Source organism: Salvelinus alpinus, chromosome 17, assembly GCF_045679555.1.
Source record: "Salvelinus alpinus chromosome 17, SLU_Salpinus.1, whole genome shotgun sequence".
Taxonomy (NCBI): Eukaryota; Metazoa; Chordata; class Actinopteri; order Salmoniformes; family Salmonidae; genus Salvelinus; species Salvelinus alpinus.
The window spans coordinates 12,084,875-12,111,387 of NC_092102.1; the positions used below are offsets into that span (position 1 = coordinate 12,084,875).

Here is a 26,513-nt window from a genome sequence, read left to right on the forward strand (position 1 = left end):
CTAACATCTCTGTTGACGAGTCTACGATACGTAAAACCTTAAACAAGAATGGTGTTCATGGGAGGACACCACGGAAGAAGCCATTGCTGTCCAAAAAAAACCTTGCTGCACGTCTGAAGTTTGCAAAAGTGCACCTGGATGTTCCACAGCGCTACTGGCATTATATTCTGTGGACAGATGAAACTACAGTTTTGTTAGGAAGGAACACACAACACTGTATGTGGAGAGAAAAAGGCACATACAGTGGAGGGAGCATCATGGTTTGGGGCTGCTTTGCTGCCTCAGGGCCTAGACAGCTTGCTATCATCAACGGACATTTTGCAGGAGAATGTTAAGCTATTTGTCCGCCAACTGAAGGTCAACAGAAGTTGGGTGATGCAACAGGACAATGACCCAAAACACAGAAGTAAATCAACAACAGAATGGCTTCAACAAAAGAAAATACGCCTTCTAGTCAGAGTCCTCACCGTAGCCCGATTGAGATGCTGTGGCATGACCTCAAGAGAGCAGTTCACACCAGACATCCCAAGAATAATGCTGAACTGAAACATTTTTGTGAAGAGGAATGGTCCAAAATTCCTCCTGACCATTGTGCAGGTTTGATCCGCAACTACAGAAAACGTTTGGTTGAGGTTATTGCTGCCAAAGGGTTCACATACTTCTTTCACCCTTCACTGTGAAGGTTTCCACGATGTGTTCAATAAAGACATGAAAGCGTATAATTGTTTGTGTGTTATTAGTTTAAGCAGACTGTGTTTGTCTATTGTTGTGACCTAGATGAAGATCAGATCAAATTTTATGACCAATTCATGCAGAAATCCAGGTATTTACAAAGAGTTCACATACTTTTTCTTGCCACTATATGCATTTTCTTCGTCACAGATACTGTACCTTAAAAAAAAAGCAGGGCCGTGGATCAGAAAACCAGTCAGTATCTGGTGTGACTACCATTTGCCTCATGCAGCGCGACACATCTCCTTCGCATAGAGTTGATCAGGTTGTTGATTGTGGCCTGTGGAATGTTGTCCCACTATTCTTCAATTGCAAAGAAAAAGCCATATCTCCGACTGGCCAATATAAAGAAAAGATTAAGATTGGGCAAAATCACACAGACACTGGAAAGAGATGGCTTTTTCTTTGCAACTCTGCCTAGAAGGCCAGCATCCCGGAGTCGCCTCATCAAGGTTAACGTTGAGACTGGTGTTTTGCGGGTACTATTTAATGAAGCTGCCAGTTGAGGACTTGTGAGGCATCTGTTTCTCAAACTAGACACTCTAATGTACTTGTCCTTTAGCTCAGTTGTGCACCGGGGCCTCCCACTCCTCTTTCTATTCTGGTTCGAGCCAGTTTGTGCTGTTCTGTGAAGGGAGTAGTACACAGCGTTGTACGAGATCTTCAGTTTCTTGGCAATTTCTTGCATGGAATAGCCTTAATTTCTCAGAACAAGAATAGACTGACTAGTTTCAGAAGAAAGTCCTTTGTTTCTGGCCATTTTGAGTCTGTAATCAAACCCACAGATGCTGATGCACCAGATACTCACCTAGTCTAAAGAAGGCCAGTTTTATTGCTTCTTTATTCAGGACAACAGTTTTCAGCTGTGATAACTTCTTGAGAATACAGGGGGTGCTATTTTCCCATTAGCATAATTTGCTCTACAGATTAAACTGCCTCTTATTCAATTATTGCTCTTACTATATGCATATAAATAATACCATTGGAAAGAAAACAATCTCTAGTTTCTAAAACCGTTTCAATTTTGTCTCTGAGTGATACAGAAGTCATTTGACAGCACTTTCCATGACCAAGAAGAAAAAAGCAAGATGTGTATGCCAGCTTCAACGCTCTGCCTATATATGGTCGTGCCCCCTATGACCCGAAACACACCTCATTGGCCTTCCTCTGGGTGTCAAGAGGACGTCAGAGGAAAAATATCTTGTTTATCTGGGACTGACGTGAAATGAGAGCTAATTCTTTGGCGTGACCGACAACTTCCGGTTCTCTAAATCGTGCGACTTGTAGCTGCGATTGTCTTCTGTTGTGCGGCCATTATGGATGAAAACTATCTCCGTCTCGAAGTTTGTTTGATACATGTGACCAGATCATCGTAATGTATGTTTTTTCAATATAGTTTAATCAGATTATTTGAATTTTTTCGGGAGTTTTGTGGTGTTCCGTTGTCTGATTTTATTTACGTTTGAGAGATCCGTGCCACTCGACCAGTACCTGTGCTAAATGGAGTGGGAAAGGAACAATTCTGAACGGAACCAACGACTCATCTTGACAAAGGACACTTTGATCAACATTCTGATGAAAGATCAGCCATAGTAAGACCCAATTTACGATGTTATATCATATCTGTTGTGCATGTGAACTGGCCGTGGGCGCCTAGCCGAATCTGCCTGGTATAGCTATGCTAATTTAGCGCTACATTTTGTTTTCGTTATAAAACATTTAATAAATCTGAAATATTGTTTGGATTCACCAGATGTTGGGCTTTCAATATCTGTACGCTGTGTATTTTTCAGATGAGATGAGTAATTCGTTATATGACGTTGGTCTCTGTAATTGTTCTGGCTGGGTCAGCACTATTTCAGATTGCAGCTGCAATGTAGAACTGTGATTTATACCTGAAAAATGCAAATTTTTCCCAAAAAAAACTATGCTATACCATAAATATGTTATCAGACTGTCATCTTATGAAGTTGTTTCTTGGTTAGTGGCTATATATATTTTTATTTAGTCGAATTAGTGATAGCTACTGACGCAGGAAAAAACTATTGGGAGTAAAAAAAATCGTGTCCTTTGCTAACGTGGTTAGCTAATAGATTTACATATTGTGTCTTCCCTGTAAAACATTTTAAAAATCTGAAATGGTGGCTTTATTCACAAGACCTGTATCTTTCATCTGGTGTCTTGGACTTGTGATTTAATGATATTTAGATGCTACAAGTTACTTGTGACGCTATGCTAGCTATGCTACTCAGTGGGGGGGGGGGGGGGGTGGGGGGTGCTACCGGATCAGGGTTGGTGACTCGTGAGAAGATAACATAATTGCAAAATTAGCCTTTTAAAATGATAAACTTGGATTAGCTAACACAACATGCCATTGGAACACAGGAGTGATGTTTGCTGATAATGGGCCTCTGTACGCCTATGTAGATTTTCCGTTAAAAATCTGCCGTTTCCAGCTACAATAGTCATTTACAACATTAACAATGTGTACACTGTATTTCTGATCAATTTGATGTTATTTTAAATGGACAAAAAATGTGCTTTTCTTTCAAAAACAAGGACATTTCTAAGTGACCCCAAACTTTTGAATGGTAGTGTATATGTATTGACATTGTATGAATTTGAAATGTCTGATTATATGCCATGGAAAAAGAATTGTTCTGCGCTGTGACAAAGTTCTTACAAACAATCAGTGTAACTCAGGTGTTAACAGGGTCAATATTCATTTTTAATTAACAAAGGGCAAATAATCAATCAGTCTACTTGTCAATGGTGTGCGTACTGGGAGCGGAGACAGGTGCAGGAGAGCAGAGAGTTGTGAACAGGCGCACACTTTATTTAGGCAGGAGAAACCAACAGACGGACGCCACTGCGTCGAAACCTCCAGCCAATTGGCAAAAGTGCAAAACGCGCAAACAGTCACAATAATTATGTACAAACAAATAAACATACCTCGTGAAATAAAACACGGAATACAGACATACCAGTATAGTGCGTCAAAATAGACACGTAACACAAAACAATCTCACACAAAGACACGAGGGGGAACAGAGGAATAAAATCATGTAGTGTGATTGGGGAATGAAAACCAGGTGTGCAGGAAACAAGACAAAACAAATGGACAAATAAAAAATGGAGTAGCGATGGCTAGAAAGCCGGTGACGTCGACCGCCGAACACCGCCCGAACAAGGAGAGGAGCCGACTTCGGCGGAAGTTGTGACACTACTCCAGCATAACAGTCATGCTACAGACAAACAGATAACTCCCAAATGATGGGACTCAATAATGTTCTATACCATTGAACCAATGAAAACAAGCGAGTTTGAGCAAGGGAATGTTTAAGCAAGCATCGAAGCCCTGAGCCCGAGGTGGAGGATTGGCTTCATATCCACAGTGAATAGGATTCAGGAACAGTCAATGGATGTTGACTGGCCCAACAGTCAATGGATGTTCTCGTGTTGGGAGACAAGGGCTGCATCCCAAATTGCATTCTATTCCCTGTATAGTGCACTACTTTTGACCACAGTCCTATGGACTAGAGAATATTCTCAGCCCCTCTACTGTGTATTCCTCCTTCATGCAGAAATGTCCCTGTGAAATGTTAAGGTTAATTTAAAGATAATTTGATTTGCTCATTTAGTTCAGGACGACACGTGCAGTATCCAATACCTAAACTGATAGGTAAGGACATATTTCCCTAGCTCACTGGTTATTCCCACAGATTTGGTCATTTTACGTGATTTATACCTAACTATGTTTGGTTTCTTGCAGATACAATGTGGACTCCAGAAGTTCAAATATTTCAAAATTTGTAAGTGTCTCCCCTCACAGTATAAAACACGCTGTTAATGTTATGTTGTTAATTATGCCATCGTGACTCAATACTGACAGTACAGAGGAAGGATAATTATCAGAAGGATGCTTGTTGTCTTTGTATGAATACAATAGTCTACAATATTATATTCTAGATTTGACCTCTGACTGTGTTCCATTGCCTTTCTGCTCAACAAAATACGGGAGCGCAGAAGGTTAGTATTGATGCAACTAGTAAATACATTTACAGCTGTAATGTCAGTCATTATGGCATGTTATGTATCGTCTCCTTATTTGCATTTAGAGACAGCCATTCATGATGTGAGATTGGTGTGTTTTTCTGTACTTCTGCAGTCACTTGTCCAATATCTGTGTTTTTGTTCTGTTCCAATCAACCATAGTATCATTAAGCCATCCCATTATATCAAATGCTCAGCTAAAGCACTTTGAGAGACGACTTCAAAGCCAAAGCTACCGTAGGCTAGTTGCTTTTTGAGACAGCATAATGTAGTGTGTCAGAGAGCGAACTTGCACACAGAGCTCTGTTGTTTTTATGTGCCTTGCCATGTCTGTGCTTCTCACTGTCCTCATCTGCTTCTCTGTGTTGTGTGGACAGATGTAACACCAGCTTGAAATGTTAGCTTGGTAAAAAAACTACTTTGGACAATGAGATGTATCGGGTTTATAAGATACACCTGCTAGATTGGATTATTTGAACCTTTTTGATAACACACTGTATGCCCATGTTTAATTGTTGAGTTTTCAGTGTCACAATAGTTTGCAATGTCTTCAGCCACTTTGTATATGATATGTACGCATATACTGTATTCTACTGTATTTTAGTCAATGCCACTCCGACATCGCTTTAGATTTGTGTGTATTATTGGGAATTGTTAGTTACTTCTAAACTGTTGGAGCTAGGAACACAAGTATTTCGTAACACCTGCAATAACATGTGCTAAATATGTGCACGTGACCAATAACATTTGATTTGATTTGTATCACTTAGCTTTCAACCTGACATGTGGGATGTATGATAAAGCATTGTATGTACTGTACTACTGTGAACTGCCTGGCTGTCAGACGTGTCAAATGACTAACCCCAGGCTCTCTGCACCAGGACTTCCTGGGTCAGACCTTCTGCACTCTGGGGGAGATCATTGGCTCCATGGGCGGACGGCTGGAGAAGAGCCTCTCGTAAGTCTTTTATTTGATTTATTCAACTAGGCAAGTCAGTTAAAAACAAAATCTTATTTACAATGACGGCCTACCAAAACCCCAAAAAGAAGGTAGAGACAACAATACATCCCGCGAAGCAGCCACAACTGTCAGTACAAGTGTCCATGACTGAGTCTTTGAATGAAGAGATAAAACTGTCCAGTTTGAATGTTTTTAGCAGCTCGTTCCAGTTGCTAGCTGCATCGAACTGAAAAGAGGAGCGAGGCAGGGATTTGTGTGCTTAGGGTATCTTTAACAGAACGTGACTGGCAGAACGGGTGTTGTATGTGTAGGATAAGGGCTGCAGTAGGTATCTCAGATAGGGGGGAGTGATGCATAATAGGGTTTTATAAATAAGCATCAACCAGGGTCTTGCGACAGGTATACAGAGATGGCCAGTTTACAGAGGATCATAGAGTGCAGTGTGGTGTCCTATAAGGAGCATTGGTGGCAAATCTGATGGCAGAATGGTAATGGCACCCTTACTTGCCGATCTATAAATTACGTCTCTGTAATTTAGCATGGGTAGGATGGTCATCTGAGTCAGGGTTAGTTTGGCAGCTGGGGTGAAAGAGGAGCAATTACGATAGAGGGAACCAAGTCTAGATTTAACCTTGATACGTACTGAGAGAAAGACGGTGAACCATCTCGCCATACTCCCAAGTACTTGTATGAGGTGACTACCTCAAGCTCTAAACCCTCAGAGGTAGTAATCACACCTGTGGGGAGAGGGGTATTCTTCTTACCAAACCACATGACCTTTGTTTTGGAGGTGTTCAGAACAAGGTTAAGGGTAGAGAAAGCTTGTTGGACACTAAGAAAGCTTTGTTGTAGAGCGTTTAACACAAAATCCGGTTAGGGGCCAGCTGATTATAAGACTGTATCATCTGCATATAAATAGATGAGAGAGCTTCCTACTGCCTGAGCTATGTTCTTGATGTAAATTGAGAAGAGCGTGGGATCTAGGATCGAGCCTTGGTGTACTCCCTTGGTGACAGGCAGTGGCTGAGACAGCAGATGGTCTGACTGTATACACTGCACTCGTTGAGAGAGGTAGTTAGCAAACCAGGCCAAAGACTCCTCAGAGACACCAATACTCATTAGCCGGCCCACAAGAATGGAATGGTTTACCGTATCAAAAGCTTTGGCCAAGTCAATAAAAATAGCAGCACAACATTGCTTAGAACCAAGGGCAATGGCACTCTCTCTCCCACTATCCATGGAACCACTACAGTCCTAATGAAGTGAGAACTGGCCATACCTCTCTTTGGCTGGATGTCATGGCCCATGTGATTGGCAAATGTTGGTTCGGACTTGAGGTGAGGGACTATCTGTCTGTAGATTGGAAATGGGGCACAGCACTGTAGCTGAGCAATAAACGTTGAGAATGTATTATGGTATAAACCCGTGGCAATATTCCATACTCTATAGCCTCAGAAAGAAACTAATGAAAAAGCATTGATTGCCAAAGCACCTCTGGTGCACGACATAGTAACATCTTGTAATCAACTTCTTGATAGGGTCATTTTGTGCAGAAATTGTCATGTGAAGCGTAATTTCTTTTTCTACCGATTTCAGAAATCGACAATAAGGTGTTGTTTGTGCAGTGTGCCTGTATGTTATGAGTTCGCCAGCTGGAAAATATGGTAATTGCAGAATCGGAGATGAATTGTTGAGACCTATTTTCTCTCAGACTGAGTGTACTTAGCTTTTTGTCTGTGTGTTCGTGAAGAGGTATGTATGTTCTTATTTTGGGGGCATAAGGAGCGACAACATTTGTAAATAGCAATCATGTTTTATTCCTCAGGAACAGACTCCTCAAACAGAGGCCAGTCATTGACTTTACACGTGACCATGGGAGCCAATGTTCTCGATTACCATAAAAGATCCCGTTGGACATCTTCATCCATTTGTCTATTTATACGTTTTCAGGCGTATCGTCCCCATGCAGCCAGCACTGTGTATCTCCCAGTTCAAATGACATAGCCTTGGCAGAGCTGAGCTGAGCTGAACTGAACTGAGCTGAGCTGAGAGAGAGAGAGAGATGTATAGCCTTTGGAGGATGCCACTGGGTTTGGGCCCGCTGCACTTTCTCTATTGGCGAGATAAAAATGTGCTCTGCCTTCTTGGCGTAACCAGAGTGAAGCGTTACCCTCCCCTGTGCCTGTGCACACACACTTATACACAAGCGCACATGCATGCACGCAGGCACACACACACTCACCAATGGTCCTGCTCACATACTGTACCGCCACATTCTGAAAAGCAAAGCATGCAAGTTGCATCCTCCATCACAAACTAAAAGTCTTGTTCAAACAGAAATTATTTGCACGACATATAATTTTGAGAATCCTTTAGAAAAGCCTGAAAGAAATGCTTCACCCTGAAGAAAAGCCTTGCGTTCAACAATAAAAACAATCGCCATTCAGCCTGTCTGGTTGGTCACTCAAAAGACGGCTATTTAAAACCGACAATGGATGAAGCTACAAAGATGCCGAGAGCAGCGAAGGAAAAGGATGTGGGTTTTGTTCCAAAATGTGCCATTCTCCCTCCTTGACTCTCCGGCATTTAGAAGGCCACATTCCTGGGGGACATGTAGCAAGCTGTGACAGAGAGAGAGAGAGGGGGACGGGTACAGAAGGACCAACAGCAGACAGAGCCTGCCATCCCAGAGGGGATCTGCAATGACAAAGCCTGGAGACAACTCCTCTGCGTGTTTAGTGTGTTTCACATGGCTGTGAAAACAACCCCAAAAACACATCCTCCCTGCAACATTTACTTGGACTCTGCAAATAGCACTGCTGGGTGGTCTGAAAAGTCATAGTCAATCGATCAATAATATAATAATACTCTTAGCAAAAAAATGGTATCTTTAATTTACAGTCTGTAGAAACTATGAGAATAGAAAGGTTCAGAACTTGTGAAACATCACAGCACAGTGGAAAAATATCTGGCAAATAGAAATCAAAACTGGATGGTGTTCAGTGATAGATTGGAGGGGTTGATGGGAGCTGAAGGGTGGGACTAAAAATAACAAGAAGATAACTAATGCATAATATACTGTGTCCATAAAATGCATTCGAAAAGTATTCAGACCCCTTGACTTTTTTCACATTTTGTTACATTACAGCCTGATTTTGAAATTGATTAAATTAAAAAATATATCAATCTACACACAATAACCCGTAATGACAAAGCGAAAACAGGGTTTTAGTCATTTTAGCAAATGTATTAAAAATAAAAAAACAGATACCTCATTTAAGTATTCAGACCCTTTGCTATGAGACTCAAAATTGAGCTCAGGTGCATCCTGTTTCCATTGATCATCCTTGAGATGTTTCTACAACTTGATTAGAGTCCACCTGTGGTAAATTCAATTGATTTAACATGATGTGGAAAGGCACACACCTGCCTATATAAGTTCCCACAGTTGACAGTACATGTCAGAGCAAAAACCAAGCCATGAGTTTAAAGGAATTGTCTGTAGAGCTCCGAGACAGGATAGTGTCGAAGCACAGATCTGGGAACGTTTCTGCAGCATTGAAGGGACCCAAGAACACAGTGGCCTCCATCATTCTTAAATGGAAGAAGTTTGGAACCACCAAGACTCTTCCTAGAGCTGGCCGTCAGGCCAAACTGAGCAATCGGGGGAGAAGGGCCTTGGTCTGGGAGGTGACCAAGAACCCGATGGTCACTCTGACAGAGCTCCAGAGTTCCTCTGTAGAGATGGGAGAACCATCTAGAAGGACAACTATCTCTGCAGCACTCCACCAATCAGGCCTTTATGGTAGAGTGACTAGAAGGAAGCCACTCCTCAGTAAAATATACATGACAGCCCACTGAAGGACTCTCATACCATGAGAAACAAAATTCTCTGCTCTGATGAAATCAAGATTGAACTCTTTGGCCTGAATGCCAAGCGTCACGTCTGGAGGAAATCAGGCACTGCCCATCACCTGGTCAATACCATCCCCACGATGAAGCATGGTGCTGGCAGCTTCATGCTGTGGGGATGTTTTCAGCGGCAGGGACTGGGAGACTAGTCAGGATCAAAGGAAAAATGAACGGAGCAAAGTACAGAGAGATCCTTGACGAAAACCTGCTCCAGAGTGCTCAGGACCTCAGACTAGGGCGAAGGTTCACCTTCCAATAGGACAACGACCCTAAGCACACAGTCAAGATAATGCAGGTGTGGCTTCTGGACAAGTCTCTGAATGTCCTTGAGTGGCCCAGCCAGATTCCGGACTTGAACCCAATCGAAAATCTCTGGAGAGACCTGAAAATACCTGTGCAGCAATGCTCCCCATCAAACCTGACAGAGTTTGAGAGGATCTGCAGAGAAGAATGTGAGAAATTTCCAAATACAGGTGTGCCAAGCTTGTAGCGTCATACCCAAGAAGACTCTAGGCTGTAATCGCTGCCAAAGGTGCTTCAACAAAGTACTGAGTAAAGTATCTGAATACTTATGCAAATGTCATATTTCAGTTTGTTTATTTTAATACATTTGCAAACATTTCTGAAAAAGAAATGTTCTTTGTCATTATGGGGTATTGTGTGTAGATTGATTAAGAAAAAAACCAATTTAATACATTTTAGAATAAGGCTGTAACGTAACAAAATGTGGAAAAGTCAAGAAGTCTGAATACTTTCAGAATGCACTATATAGTATGTATAAGCTGGAAGTAGAAGCCTAAGTGTTGTTGTCCGTTAGTTTTCTCCAATTAGGGGAGAGGTGGTAGGGTTAGGGGAAAATTACAAAGGAAAATATATTTTAAAAAAAATATATATATATATATATATATATGGCTGGATTGGAAATGATGCAGACTATTAGATTGATAGAAGCCAAAATCTATTTGCAATTTTAAAGCTGATCCACCTACTATTTAAAAAATAAAATAAACACATCCCCCCCAGCATTGCCTTTATTCCACACACACCCCCTAGAGTGAGAGGCGGAGGAGAGCCAATCCGGAATGCCTGGCGATGGCCTCCGCGCGGCGGTGGGCGTCTTTTTGTAGGTCACTGTTTTCAGAATGGGGTATCATGCTGTGGAGGAAGAAGCACTTCTCTACCACTTACCTGTTGGTTTCTATGGTAACTGAGAAGGACTGTAAGCTCTCCCATGGTGTAAAAGCATGATTGGGCGAATACACTTCATTTTCCCCTTTTGAAGATCAGATATGTGCTCTACGTGACATTGCATGCTGGTCGTATTTTTATCTGTAAGATTTGGTGTGGAGAGCATACCCCATGCTTCCACAATTTCACTCCTGCTGCGAGTTCGCATCCTCACACACACTCACACACACTCATACACACTCATACACACTCATACACACTCATAATCATGGAGGTGCAGTCCTGGCAACTGTAATTAAGGTTTTACTGTGTATTATTAGTTACACACTTTACACCGCCCCATACCACAAGTTGGGAAACAACTATTTGCATACATGATATAGATGTACATACAGTGTAATTGCATATCTATGTAGATTAGCCTTGAGATGTTACGACTGTTACATTTTCATAATGAGGTTGTGATATGGAGATCAACCACAGTGACTTTTATCTACTATATATAGGATAGTAATTGCACACAAAATTCATGTGGACATACTGTAAGTTAGCAGTGTGTTATGAACAAATAATAGGTTGCCTGTAATGCAATTAATAGATAGTGATGCATAATAGCTCATGGTGAGCTATTGTCTCTCTGCTATAAGGTTAATGAAGCATCTACCTTCAATATAGCGTTACTTCAATATAGTGTTACTATATTGAACATCCCATGGAATTCACCTGTGATAAAACTAAATGGGAGAGACTCCAGCTAATTCAAATCGATTGACACACAAACCCAGTTCTTAGTTTGCTATGACAAATCAGCTCATATTGAAAATAATCATTTAGTTTCTACAAACCGGAGCAAAAGTCCTTTCCAATAAGCTGTCGGAGAGACAAATTAAAAAGTCAAACCTCATAGAAGATTCAGTGTTTATAGATAGAGGACATAGAAAATACTCCCCCAGTCCATTATCAAAGCAACAAGCTACCGCCACAAGAGTAGATGGAGATATATATGAGGTGGAAACATAGCTAAATAAGCTGTCACAGGTGATGTATTGTTCATTTTAGAAATGTATAGGGCACACATTGTGAAATGACACTTTGGGATTTCTCCTGCAGACATCAGGCAATCAAATCACACGTAATATGACAGGTTGTGTATAGATGCACATTTCGGTAAATGCTCTGCTGTCCTTTCAGCTCAATGTCAAATCTCCCACATGGTCAGACCTCTTGAGGATCACATTTCGATGCTGTCAAAAGTGTGAAACGATACACGATCAAGGTTCACATGATAAATGTTTTGGGATCCCTGGCAGGCAGGCAGTGTGCAACTGAACAACCTGCCATATGTTCCCTCTAGCTACCTCTGCTGTGACATTACCAATTTCTGCCTAAGCTACTTTTCCTCAAGTCTTCTTGTGTTTCTTAGGCAGTCATGAGCCGTTGGCAAGACTTGGGTGTCTTCCTGCTCTTGTGCTCTTGTTAAATCTATTTTAGTTCATCGGCTTTACATGTATTCATGAAACAACAATGCATTCTTTTGGATCCATAGCTACAGGGAGTGGAGTTTATGGGTGAGTGTAGTTTGTGTGTGCCTCTCAGGCAGCTCAGAGGCTCCCTGGGAGAGCAGTGGGTCTCCAGATGTGAGGGGATGGGGGGTAGGAAGTGTGGAGGGAATGGGGGATATTGAATGTGTGGAGGGTGTGGGGGTGTTGGATGTGTGGAGGGGATGGTATGGGAGGTATTGGATGATAAGGGAAGTGTAATTCTCTAGCAGATTATATTTAGTTACTGGGAGGACACCACATGTCTGTCTCACACACAAATGTGCAGCCAGTTTATGATGTCTACAGCACAACTTTGTGGGCTACTTTGGCTACAGCTCATTGGTTAATTTCTTTGGTCATTTTTGGGGATTTTATTTTCAACATTTATGTGGCAGACTTTTCAGGACACTAAGTCCAGTCTAAATCCAGACAGTACAATAGCGCTAGGTAAAGATGGATTTGTAAATAAATAATCCCCCAGCTGTCAATGTGTCACGTACATGGAAGGTAAGGAACTATGTTCTCCCAAAGTGCATCACAGACGGCCCACTGTCCCCATGTCAGACACAGAGTGCAGGAACCATCCCATTTCTTTTCTCTGCCTGGCCAACTGAATCGTTGTCTCCTGAAGTTGTTCTAGTATTCTGGTTTATCCCACCTCTGGCTCAACCCATCTGAATCTGTGCCATGGTCCTGAAATATTGAGAACTGTTGGCGCTAGCCGAGCTGACACATCCTGAATGTTGTATTCGACCCCTTTGGGTAAGGCCAGCTGCAAAGATGGAACAAGGCAGCCAAATACATGCATATTTGTTTTCTTTCTTCTTTTAATGGCTACTTTCTCATATGTCCACATCTGTCTGTCATTCTCTAGTTCTTGTGGACTGCAATTCAAAATACATAGGGCTTTGTTTCGCCATAATGCCCTTACTATAAGTACATTGTTATTACAAATACATGTTTTTAACTTTGATCTGCACGGTATACACAATACGTTTCAATAGAAATGCAGCTCTGAAATACTTTTGGTCATGTAGTGTATGTAGACACCTGCTCATCAAACATCTCATTCCAAAATCATGGGCATTAATATGGAGTTGGTCCCCCTTTGCTGCTATAACAGCCTACACTCTTCTGGGAAGTTTTTCCACTAGATGTTGGAACATTGCTGAGGGGATTTGCTTCCATTCAGCCACAAGAGCATTGGTGAGGAAGGGCATTCGCAGTCGGCGTTCCAATTCATCCCAAAGGTGGTCAAAGGAGTTGAGGTCAGGGCTCTGTGCAGGCCAGTCAAGTTCTTCCAAACCGATCTTGACAAACCATTTCTGTATGGACCTCGCTTTGTGCAAAGGGGACATTGTCATGCTGAAACAGGAAAGGGCCTTCCCCAAACTGTTGCCACAAAATTGGAAGCACATAATTGTCTAGAATGTCATTGTATGCAGTAGCGTTAAGATTTCCCTTCACTGGAACAGTTGGCAGCATGGATTCGGGCAGGTAGCGTTCCGTTCTCCTGCCGACCGCTAAAGCCAGATTTGTCCGTCGGACTGCCAGATGGTGAAGTGTGATTAATCACTCCAGAGAATGCATTTCCACTGCTCCAGAGTCCAATGGCGGCGAGCTTTACACCACTCCAGCCGATACTTGGCATTGCGCATGGTGATCTTAGGCTTATGTGCGGCTGCTCAGCCATGGAAACCCATTTCACGAAGCTCATGACAAATAGTTATTGTGCTGATGTTACTTCCAGAGACAGTTTGGAACACAGTAGTGAGTGTTGCAACCGAGAACAGACGATTTTTACGCGCTACGCACTTCAGCACTTGGCGGTCCCGTTCTGTGAGCTTGTGTGGCCTACCACTTCATGGCTGAGCCATTGTTTCTCCTAGACATTTCCACTTCACAATAACAGCACTGACAGTTGACTGGGGCAGCTGACTTGTTGGAAAGTCACTGAGCTCTGCCAATGTTTGTCTATGGAGATTGCATGGCTGTGTGCTTGATTTTATACACCTGTCAGCAGCGAATATGGCTGAAATAGTCAAATCCACTCATTTGAAAGGGGTGTCCACATACTTTTGTATATATAGTGTAGAAATCTCTGGACTCTTCCGCTCACCTGTCGCTACTCTTGCCATCCCATTTGCCTGCAGACAGGGAGGGGAGTGACGGGGAGGAGATAGGTTTCTGAAGGGCATCCTTCTCTCCAAGGTCTAATCGCATTGAGACGTGGTGGGCCTCTAGCTAACAGGATTTCTGCCTGTTGTCTGCTAAAGGGCCTCGATGGCTGTTTCTATGACGTAATTAGATGACGTGTCCTGATTGCTGCTGATACTGTGACTTCAGTTACCAAGGAAACATACAGTAATTTGTTATTTTCTCTCCGTGTCCAGAACATCATCGTATATTATCTCAGGATGGTGAAGACGGAAACTTTTCCACTTCATTTTCCATTTCCTCACCAATTTACTGTGATTACTCACAATGTGTGCTATAACTAGGGTTACAAAAGGGAGGGTATATTACTGGAAACTTTCAAAGTTTACCAGTAAACTACCAGAATTTTGGTAACTTTCAAGGTTTATATGGAAATTTATAAGATGACATCTAGTGACATTTTGGGGTACTTCAGATTACCACAGGTCTCTGTAATTATCTCTGGCCCTCTGTGTGGCCTTATCACATGTACAAATATTAAATAACATGATTTTTTAATAAAACATTGAATATCAAAGCCATAAAACAGTATCCTAAATATTAACCATCAACTTAGTGAATACAATTGGTGTTTAATATGATGATTTCAACATGAAATATTTTGTATACATTTTTTTTTTACACACTTTTATTTATTTAACTATGTCAACATATATTTGTTGTCAATGTTTTGGCATCAAACTGGTAGTAGTTGTAAGAAAAGTCAATAGTTGGAAGAGTTGCAGAGTTAAAACAAATAATGTCATTGTTCATTAGATGTTTTTTTTGTATTAATTATGCTATTTTCTCTTGAACCTTATGGTCTATCCACTACAACCTCATGGACAATATGGATACGGATATAAAAATGTATACTATATATGAATACATTTTGTAAAAGTTATTCATGTATAAATGACCAAAGTTATCATAGATTGCCATAGATTGTCTATTAATTACCAAAATTACAAAAGATTACGTTCATTTTGGTAAATTACCGATAGCTTTGCAACCCTAGATATAACACCTTATAGTAAAAACAGAGGGTTGTTTAATGAGGGATGCCCAATCGCAGTCAGACTTGCACAATGTGGTACATCGCAAGACTATTACCTCTGTAACTCAGTGAGCACGCTATGAGATTGGACATGGTTTGATTGGACAACTCTGTTATGCAGGAAATACCAGTAGGAAAATGTGTGTCAAGGTGGTAGATTGAGACATACCTGGATAGGTGACCCATCAGCACCCTGTACCACTGTGAGACAAGGCCTCTGCTCAGTGTAGGTGATAAGGTGATGTGCTAGGAGGTCGCCCCTGTCAGAGAGAGTGACGTGCTGGATGTGGTGAGAGGATGAGCTGCACCACGGGAGAATCTCAATTGCATTTCCTTGATTCCTCACATCCTTCTCCAACCTCATGAGATGAGAAGCTCAGAGGTCCCTCCCTTCTGACCTTCTCATCCAATGGGTTTTGATAAAGAGGCAAGGAGAGAGGACGCGAGGAATCAGAGTAATGCAATTGATATTCTCCCCAGAAGTTCACTCTACTAATGACTGGAGGAGGGGAGTGGAGCGAGCTATAGCTGGCCCAGAGTTACCCAGATTTACCCACTGCACAGTAATTGACCAGCTTGCAGGTTTGACCTCGCAAGCCCCTTACTGTCACACAGCCTCTTGCTCACCCTCTCTCGCACTTCTTCGGCTTGTCTGCTCTGGCTTTCTCTACCCTCGCTCTTGCTCGCTATCTTTTCAGTTCATTGAATCGTGCCTTAATTGGAATAAATTGAATCGACAAAGTGAAAGTAAGTTTAAATGAAGTAAAAACAAAAGCTTTAACCTTCATGTGATGGCAACTGCATTAAAGCAGAACAAGATAGGAAAGATGGCTGTGTGAACGTGCTATGCAGTATGTGTTGCATGGTTAATGAATTCTGACTCAAGGAAGAGGAAGAGCGGGACTGTGACTATATGACTAAGTATCATATTGTCATTAGTATTAAAAGATATCTCACTCTGTCTCTCTCTCTCTCTCTCTCTGTCACTCTCCCTCCCCCCTCTCTCTTCCATCATTTTCTCTTTTTCTCTTTCACAGTGGGATTCCTGGGAAGAAGTTGGGGGCCATTATCTTTGCGGCGGAGGAGCTCAGTAACTGTAGGGTCAGTACCTGACAAGTCACCTTTTCCCCTCTGAGGCCACGAAAGTCAGCTTTTGTTTCAGCCATTGTTGTGCCAAGGCAGCAGCTACTCTTCCTGTGGTCCAGCAACATTAAGGCAGTTACAGTATATACAATTTAAAATATTACATGACACTGCATTTCATAACACTTTTCACAACACATTAAGTATGTGCCCTCAGGCCACTACTCTAGTATCACATATCTACAATTTAAAATCCCTGTGTACGTGTGTGTAGAGTGCGTGTCTTATCATGTGTATGTGTGTCTGTGTGTGTGTCTCTTCACAGTCCACGCTGTTCCATAAGTTATATTTTTATCAGTTTTTTAAAATCTGATTCTACTGCTTGTATCAATTACCTGATGTGGAATAGAGCACCATGTAGCCATGGCTCTATGTAGTACTGTTCATCTCCCATAGTCTGTTCTTGACTTGGGGATTGTGAAGAGACCTTTGGTGGTATGTCTTGTGGGGTATGCATGGGTGTCCGAGCTGTGTGCTAGTAGTTTAAACAGACACCTCAGTGCATTCAGCATGTCAACACTTCTTACAAAAACAAGACTAGGAGAGAAAGGGGCGAGAGAGTTAATCTCCATGTTTGTTTACCCCAGAAATAACTGAGAGGGTTTTTCTCAGAGAGAGAGAGAGAGACTGCTTAGAAATTCAGATGAGCGTGGGCAGAGCTCGCCACTCTGTCACTGAGGAACTGGCTGCTAAGAGATTTCCCATGATGCCCCTCTCCTGCTATCAGCCACCTCTGAGTCTGCCCCTGCGTTGTACTGCGCTGGAGAAGACTAACTTATTACAGTGGCTCCATGCGTGATGCTTCAGTCCCGGGGCGTCTCCACAGGGACCTGTCCTACTAGTCCTTCTACCCAAAACAGAGCAGCGGACCAACCAACGGATGCACAACCACTGACAGACCATAAACAGCCATACATATTGTTAAGCCCTCAGACTGAATAATAGCTTCCATGTGATGAATTCTGTACGGTGTTGTTTTTTAATTTCCTCTCGAGGTAAAAGGGGTTGGCTCGAAGTCACTATTAAAGCTAAACATGTTTTCTGTGGTTATTATGCTGTACGGCTTTCTTCACATGTTGGAGCGCCTGTTAGTTAGTTAGTTGTGCTGTAGAGCTTCTGTCCAGAAGCATATTCCTTATTTTACGAATATCGCTATCTGCAACAGAATATCACTGTGGATAAAAATTGTATGTCTCTGCGTCGAGTATGAAGGAAGTTAGAGGTAGTTTCACAAGCCAATGCTAACTAGCGTTAGCGCAATGACTGGAAGTCTACAGGAACATCCGACTCTGGGAAAGTAGATAAAGGGCTTCATTTCCAAAAACTATTTGTGACCAACCGGTTGGATTGGGTCTCTTGTAGCAAAATTTGAAATTATGTTTTTTACATTGGATAAAAGTAGAGACTGGTAAAATGTAATATCATACACAACAGTTGAGGAACAATGGGAAAGTCATTCTACTTTGAAAGTTGATAAACTTGTAACCCCACTTCTGAGAAAATTTACATTTACATTTTACATTTAAGTCATTTAGCAGACGCTCTTATCCAGAGCGACTTACAAATTGGAAAGTTCATACATATTCATCCTGGTCCCCCCGTGGGGAATGAACCCGCAACCCTGGCGTTGCAAGCGCCATGCTCTACCAACTGAGCCACACGGGACCTTGAAAATGGCCCTTGAATGTTTTGGTACACCTACTCTTCTTTGTATACACTCATTCATTATCGTTCACACCCTCTTAAGCCTTAGCCCCACCCATCTCTTTAAGAATTCAACTGTGAGGCAACGTCTATCGACATGTCTGTAGACAGTTCTCGTAGTGACATCATGTACATTCTAGTGTCGTCCGACATCAAACTTGTCGTTGTCGTTAATGAAAAAGTATAAACACAAAAACGACAGGCTGCGTGACATCGGCAGCCTGGTGGTCCAAAATAGCATAACTGGTGTTTTTTTTTTACTCTAATAAAGCCATCCGTTTAACAATGAATTTAGTATATGTCAATCTAGCAAACCAGGCAACTAAAAGCAACTTTATAAACAATGTTTTGGTTAGTTTCTAGCTTGTTAGCTAGCTAGCTAACATTAAGTTATATACTCACAACAAGATCATTATTTACAGATAATGGCAAGCTAAATACAAAAAAATTGTTTACGGTTGTGAGTGTGACAAAATAAAAGCAGGTCATTCTACCAGTGAATTTTAGAACTTGGACACTGTCTCATTGGCCTAACGTTACATCCTAATTTGACTTTGGTGCAGGTCATGTTGTTCTTCACATTGCCATCTCTGGTAAATGCACACTATATCAAATAAAATCAAAGTGTATTGGTCACATGCACAGGATATAGAAGGTGTAAACGGTTCAGTGAAATGGTTACTTGCATAATGGAGTCTTTTGTTTAAAAATGTAGCTAGCTAGCTAAACAATGAACCATAAACCCAACTCATAACATTACTACCCTGCATGAATCTGCTGGCAGCTAAAGCTAACAAACTAGCTAGGTTCAATGTTAGCTACCTAGCTAACGTTAGGCTATAACTAGCAATGCAAATGGCTCTGAGATATGAATAATATTACTACACAGATCATTCACGTAACGTTAGCTAGCGAGCCAGCCAGCTAATGTTAGCTAGCTAGCTAACAGTATTGGGTTTATAAGCGCAAATATCGACTCTGCGCTTGAGCATGCTTTTGCGGCACAGTCGATAGCGCGCTGGACTTCGGGCTAAAAGGTCGAGGGTTCGAGGCCTGCTCCCTGCCTGTTTCATTACATTGGTGTCAGAAGTGATCGAACCTTGCATACACGACAGTGCGTGTGCTTGGCTGGTGAGCGCGTTCCTGGTAGACGTAGAGTCGCAAGCTAGCATGTATAAATGTATAACATCTGAAAATGTAGCTCGTTCGACTCTCTTACCCGTATACATGAATGAACGCTTCTCCCTCTCTGTCATGGATGCCATGGTTGCCCTTTAGTTTGAAGATATAATCTCGGAGACAGGTGTTTTATACAACAGCCTTCTACTGTTTGTTCTCTTTTCAACTCCCTCCACATTATTTTCAATCAAATGGCAGAATTTTCTCCATCTCCTTAGATATCATACTCTGCTTCCACCGAGCATTACACTGATTTCAAAACTCGGTCCTCCAGAAAGTGGAGAGCATTAGCAACACTTATGCAGTTCTTCATGATATCTTTCAAAATAGCCGCGTAAGAGTCAGGTGTGATTACCAAAAAAGATGGCAGCATTTTAGAGAGCTCCAAATGCCCACATGTAAATATTGAAATTCAACGACATACACTTAATATACTGACTTGAAGTGCAGTATAATATAAAGATCATTTACATTTTGAAACATCTCGCTAAAGTGGCGTTATTGGAATGTCGACACACGCTAAAAACTTATTCGGCCCTACCACGCAGTATTCACAGAAGGCCACATCGACTAGCAAATAAACAGGAAGTCTTTCCGAAACCCCCACCAAGACATGGATAAACACATAACCCAAGAGAAATCGGTAAATCTGAAGGATCTATTTGAGCAAATGGGAAAGATGAATACGACTTTGTTGGGTGTTGCATCCGATGTCGCCACGATAAAAACAACTACCGAGCTAAAGGAAAAAGTTGATGCGATACAAGAGAGGATGGATGGGGCAGAGTGGCAGTGTGTGCCTGATGTTCTTCTCGTGTAGTTGTTTCCTCGCCGTTGCAAACTTCTTCCTCTTCATTGCCAGTTCCTGGAAAGGGCCGGGAAAAAAGACAGCCGGCGGCCTACCCATTGAAAGCCACCCTTTTCTTTTGCCGCTTTAAGTACCTTGTCCCGGGCTGTAGATTGTAGGAATCGTATGAGAACCGTTCTTGGGGGCCCATTCCCGTCAGGCATGGTTAAACTGCGATGGGTTCGTTAAATTTCAAATTCATGCCTGCGATGATTTTCTGCACACACACAAGATTAGTCCACCGCCAGTCTCACTAACCTCTTTCAGATGAACTAATTTCCCCGTATTTCTCCTACTTCTGTTCTCAAGTTCTTCGACACGATTCCACAATATATCCAGCTTTTCTCATGATTCTCATTACCCTTCTCCAGACGGGAGACGGCATCCTCGCCGTTGAAATCTGCCATTCTCAGCGACCCTGCTCTGTACTTGGAAGGGAAAGAAAATTATTTTCAAGGACAACGTGGAGGCAGAAAGTTTATTGCAAGAGCAAGGTGTTTAGCTTAGATAAAGAAGACGAGACAAGGTAAAGTACAAGTTGAATTATAGGCTGTTTACAATACAAATGAAGGTAGCCTATTTTTTTGAGGGACTCTGGGGAGTGTTGCTAATTTAGCCTTTCATGCACCTCACGGACCACCTCACTGACCATAAGGGCTCCCGAGTAGCACAGCAGTCTAAGTCACTGCATCTCAGTGCTTGAGGCATCACAACAGACCCTGTTCCGATCCCGGGCTATTTCACAACTGGCTGTGATCTGGAGTCCCATATGACGGTGCACAATTGGCCCAGCGTCTTTTGGGTTTGGCCGGGCTAGGCCGTCATTGTAAAATAAGAATTTGTTCTTAACTGACTTGCCTAGTTGAATAAATATTTATATATTGTTTAGTTGATACTGCAGCATCAAAGACAGTTCTGTGATGATTGATTCATCGAGAAGCAACGTTACGTTGCTTTGTTTTATTTGGGGATTGGTTTTCCATGTTTATTTACACAGTTTTTTTTCTACAGCAGGAGCATATATTGTACAATTTTATATAATGATGTTTATTAGAGTTGTAACGTGTTAAAAGGGGCACTTCATGCTCACAGGCTATAACCTCTCAGAGCAAATATGGATACTTGGAACATACTGTAAATGGTTGTGGTAACCAAGTGAAGAGAAAAAAGATTTTGACATATTTAAAATCAAAACAGGCAGATATTAAGTTCATGCAGGTATCACATTTAACAGATACAGAGGCACTGAAATTTGGAGGAGGCTAGGTTGCAGAAGTTTATCATAGCTCATTTAATTCCAAACAAAATTGGGTGATTATTCTGATAAGCAAAATACTTCATTTTGTAATGTTGAAGCAACACTCTGATGAGTCTGGCAGGATTATCTGCATTGAGGCTCTTATAAATGGGATTACGGTAGTGTTATGCAACATATATGCTCCCAACAAGGAGGACCCACATTTTTTTCATGAGGTCAACATTATACTGGGAAATATGGAGGGACAGATCGTCCTTCCTGGAGACATCAACCAAGTGATGGACAATATGATTGATAGAAGTAAATTTACAAGTAACTCCGCGCCAAAAGATAGACTTGCAATACATATGCTAGCAGAAGATATGGGCCTTACAGACATATGGAGATTAGTGCATCCTAATGATAGAGAATATACTTTTTTCCTCCCACTGTCATAAGACACACTCCAGAATAGATGTATTCTTGATATCTAATTTCATGTTTAATAATGTGATTGATTGCAAGATTGGGCCCATCGCCCTCACAGATCATGCTATAGTGGAGTTACATGTTGATATAAACTCTGAAAATGTAAGGAAGGGTAGATTTAGACTCAACACCATTGCAAGATTAGATATTTAGCCAATCACTAGCACATGATCTTAGATCCTTTTTTGAGATCAACGTAGGCTCACCTATAAGGATTTCCACAGTATGGAAAACCTCTAAATCATATATCAGATGCAAAATAATAGCATATGCGTCCAAAAATATGAGGGAAGGGGCTGAAGCAGTAAAAAGATTAGAAACAGAGAAATGTGTATTGGAAAGGGATTTGGCAATACATTGCACAGATAGCACGTTTCAAACTGCCTGCAAACTGAAATTTCAGTTGCACAAAATGTATAACAAAAAGAGAGAATATGCACTGTTTAGGCTTAGAACCAGTTTTTATGAGGAAGGTGAGAAGACAGGCCGGCTACTAGCAAGACAACTAAAAATGCTTCTAACGTAATCCCAGCATTTAAGAAGGGCAATAAGATGGTGACCTCATCCAAGAGAGAAACAATGTTTCAATGTTTTTATGAAGATTGATATACAGTACATCCTCCTGTTCGGCGAGCCCCATAGATATAGATACTTTTTTATCTGGTATAGAATTACCTAGATTATCAGATAGCAAAGTAGAGGACCTAGACTGTACTATAAAAGAACAGGAAGTAAAAGCCACCATTTTATTTTTGAAAGCAGGGTATTCACCTGGTCTGGATGGCCTTCTTAATGTGGATTGTAAGATTCTTACTAAGACCCTTGCAATACGCTTAGAGAAGGCACTACCTAAGATCATACATAGTGACCAAGTAGGATTTATTATGAACAGGTAGGCTCTTACACCTCATGTGGTTAAACCGCTCAAATATAGTTCCTACCGTTGCTGTCTCCTTAGCTGCTGAGAAGGCATTTGATAGGGTAGAGTGGGCTTTTCTCCTAAGAACCCTAGGAAACTGTGTTTTTGGTCCTGGCTTTTGTAAAGGGATAAGTGTCCTTTATTCCAACCCTAAAGAAACAGTTCTTACAAATGGAATTATGTGTCCTTTTTTTAGTCTTTCTAGAGGCACAAGGTTGGGTTGCTTTCTTTCCCCTCTCCTGTTTACCATAGTTTTAGAGCCTCTTGCGACAATGATAAGTACAGATACAGACATTGGGGGTGTCCATGGAGGAGGAAAAAAATAGAAGCTGCTTATGTATGCAGACGATATTCTTCTGCTGGTCTCTGATCCTCTCTAGTCTCTTCCACAATTACTTACTTGTATTGAATCATATTCTAGTTTGTCAAGCTACAAAATGAATTGGGATAAGTCGAAAGCAATGTCAATTCATGCCATATGTTACTCTGGAAATGTTAAATGGGTTCCTACTGGGATGAAAGATTTGGGTTATACATTTAGTGCAAATTTGGAGGAAGTGATGGGACTACATTTTGAGCCACTGCTAGACAAGATTAAGACCAATATAGAAAAATGGGAAGAGAGAGAACTTTCTTTATGGTGAAAGATCAACGTGATTAAAATGGTTGTGGTCTCAGAATTTAATTATATCTCTGCAATGTTACCTATGAATATTCCAGACCGTTTTTTAAAAACTATATGACATAATAATTAAATAAATACTTTTTTGTGGGACGTAGTGTGCTTCTCCATTTTGTGCCCATTTGTACCTTTAATACAACTATAGTAGTAGGTGTATGTGTGTTAGTATCTTTCGGTGTGAATATGTGGACTAATCTGTGTTTCATGTGGGGGGGAGGGAGAGAAGGGAGGGGGGGAAAAAGGAGAGTGGGAGCAAATGCGGTTAGAGACCACTGTCCCAGGGCCCTATTAACTCAAAATCAGCTCCTGCGTTTCAAGGATAAGAGCAGCATTTCAAAGGGTTGGGGCTGATTGTACAGCCAATCATGCTCTTGATTGGCCTAAGAGCCAAAGCAGGACTCAATCACGGGATAGGAATGTGCTGGAAGGAGTCTGGCATTGCGGCAGAAGAGGTTTTTAGCCATAGCAGCACCACAGTGAAGTCTATGAATTAAATTATACAATGCCTGGGTCTAATCCTGGATGCTGATTGGTTAAAACTGTGTTCCAGCCAGTGTCTATTCCACATCTTACCATCGGCTAAGGCTATGACAGCGAAATACATATTTACTCTTCCATCTCACTGCGCAATCCACTGTCTCATCAGACCAGCCAGGCAATCGTTACTGTAAACTGTAAAAACGCATCTAGACATGATATCCTACTACCTCTGAGGAAGTACAGTTCCCGCTCAGCCCAATCAAAACTGTTCGCTGCTCTGGCACCCCAATGGTGGAACAAACTCCCTCACGACGCCAGGTCAGCGGAGTCAATCACCACCTTCCGGAGACACCTGAAACCCCACCTCTTTAAGGAATACCTAGGATAGGATAAAGTAATCCTTCTAACCCCCCCCCTTAAAAGAGTTAGATGCACTATTGTAAAGTGGTTGTTCCACTGGATATCATAAGGTGAATGCACCAATTTGTAAGTCGCTCTGGATAAGAGCGTCTGCTAAATGACTTAAATGTTAAATGTAAAAATATCCTCATTCTTTAAGACTAGCATTTGGTTTTCACTAGCATTTGGTTTTCAACAGCAGATATTTGCGTCAACTTTGCTGTCTGTACTGTATCTCCGATATTTGCAACATTGTTTCAATGTTGAAATTCGATCTCCAGTGTCCCATAGTAACAGTGGTGAACGATGGCTATTGGACCAAAATCTGGACCCTTACAAATCAGCTGGGCTAGACAATCTGGACCCTCTCTTTCTAAAATTATCCGCCGCAATTGTTGCAACCCCTATTTCTAACCTGTTCAACCTCTCTTTTGTATCATCTGAGATCCCCAAAGATTGGAAAGCTGCCGCGGTCATCCCCCTCTTCAAGGGGGAGACACTCTAGACCAAAACTGTTACAGTCCGGCCCTCTGGCAGACTCTATGGGGGTGCCACAGGGTTCAGTTCTCAGGCAGACTCTTTTCTCTCTATACATCAATGATGTCGCTCTTGCTGCTGGTGATTCTCTGATCCACCTCTATGCAGACGACATCATTCTGTATTCTGCTTTGCTTTATCTTGGCCAGGTCGCAGTTGTAAATGAGAACTTGTTCTCATCTGGCCTACCTGGTTAAATAAAGTTGAAACTAGAAACTATGGCTAATGAAAGGAATTCATACAATAGGCAGTGGTGGAAAAAGTTCTCAAATATCATACTTGAGTAAAAGTAAAGATACCTTAAATAGAATATGTTCTATACACTGCCAAGATACCTTTCTAGCTAATAGACTATGTTAAAGTTTACACTTCCTCTTCCAATGAACTTTGGGAAGGTCAAAATGGGAAGGTCAAAATAATGAAACTGTCTACCAAATTGCCATTATCATTCACCTGATGATAAGACGAGATGTCAAATGTTGTGGTGCGAACACATGTTGGAGCTCCCTGGGTCACAGGTTTGCCTGGGTGGGGGACCCCGGGCAAGAAAAGTAAAAAAAAAAAACCTGCCTTAGGGCTAGACTACAGTAATATGTTGATTATGTGCTACAGTGAGAAGCTATCCAAAAGTTCTCTGTTGATGTTCCTCTCTAGGACATTGCTACCATGCAGCTGTGTGCCAACAAGCTGGACAAGAAGGACTTTTTTGGGAAGTCTGACCCCTTCCTGGTCTTCTACCGAAGTAACGAAGATGGAACGTGAGTGTACCTGCCGAGGGAACGTCCAATGTCTAGTTCCATCTGTGTTTTCAATGTTCTACCATGTACTTGGACTGAGTATCTAGCTCTCAGTATCCCATGTTCTTGGGATTCTCTCAATGCTTGTGATATTTCCTCGTTTCACAGGTACGTACATTGTGAGTTCCTCTCTGTAACTTTCTCTACTACTCTGTTCCAGGTTCACTATCTGTCATAAGACGGAGGTGGTTAAGAACACCCTGAACCCTGTTTGGCAGCCCTTCACCATCGCAGTGAGGGCCCTGTGTAACGGGGACTATGACAGGTTAGAGAAAGACACTGTCTGGGGGGAGCCAATGGGGAACCTCTACAGCAGGGTCTCCCAAACTCTGTCCTGGGGCATTCAGAATAATGCCAGCAGTCGGCCGTGGTGTCCCAGTGGCCAGCACTGGTGTTATTGGAATTGACTCAGATGATTTTACACTACATCTCACACCAATCAATGTTAACGATGCTGACG

At 41.8% G+C, this 26,513-nt stretch overlaps 1 protein-coding gene across 1 annotated transcript in view; it reads left to right on the forward strand.

Annotated features, from left to right (window-relative positions):
* Nucleotides 1–26,513, forward strand: part of LOC139542130 (copine-9-like) — a 104,963-nt gene that overhangs the window by 54,411 nt on the left and 24,039 nt on the right. Inside the window, exons 5-9 of the mRNA XM_071347199.1 lie at nucleotides 4,505–4,548; nucleotides 5,653–5,743; nucleotides 16,678–16,741; nucleotides 25,911–26,014; nucleotides 26,214–26,318. Of these exons, the coding sequence (XP_071203300.1) occupies nucleotides 4,505–4,548; nucleotides 5,653–5,743; nucleotides 16,678–16,741; nucleotides 25,911–26,014; nucleotides 26,214–26,318 (408 nt within the window). The remainder of the gene's footprint in view (nucleotides 1–4,504; nucleotides 4,549–5,652; nucleotides 5,744–16,677; nucleotides 16,742–25,910; nucleotides 26,015–26,213; nucleotides 26,319–26,513) is intronic.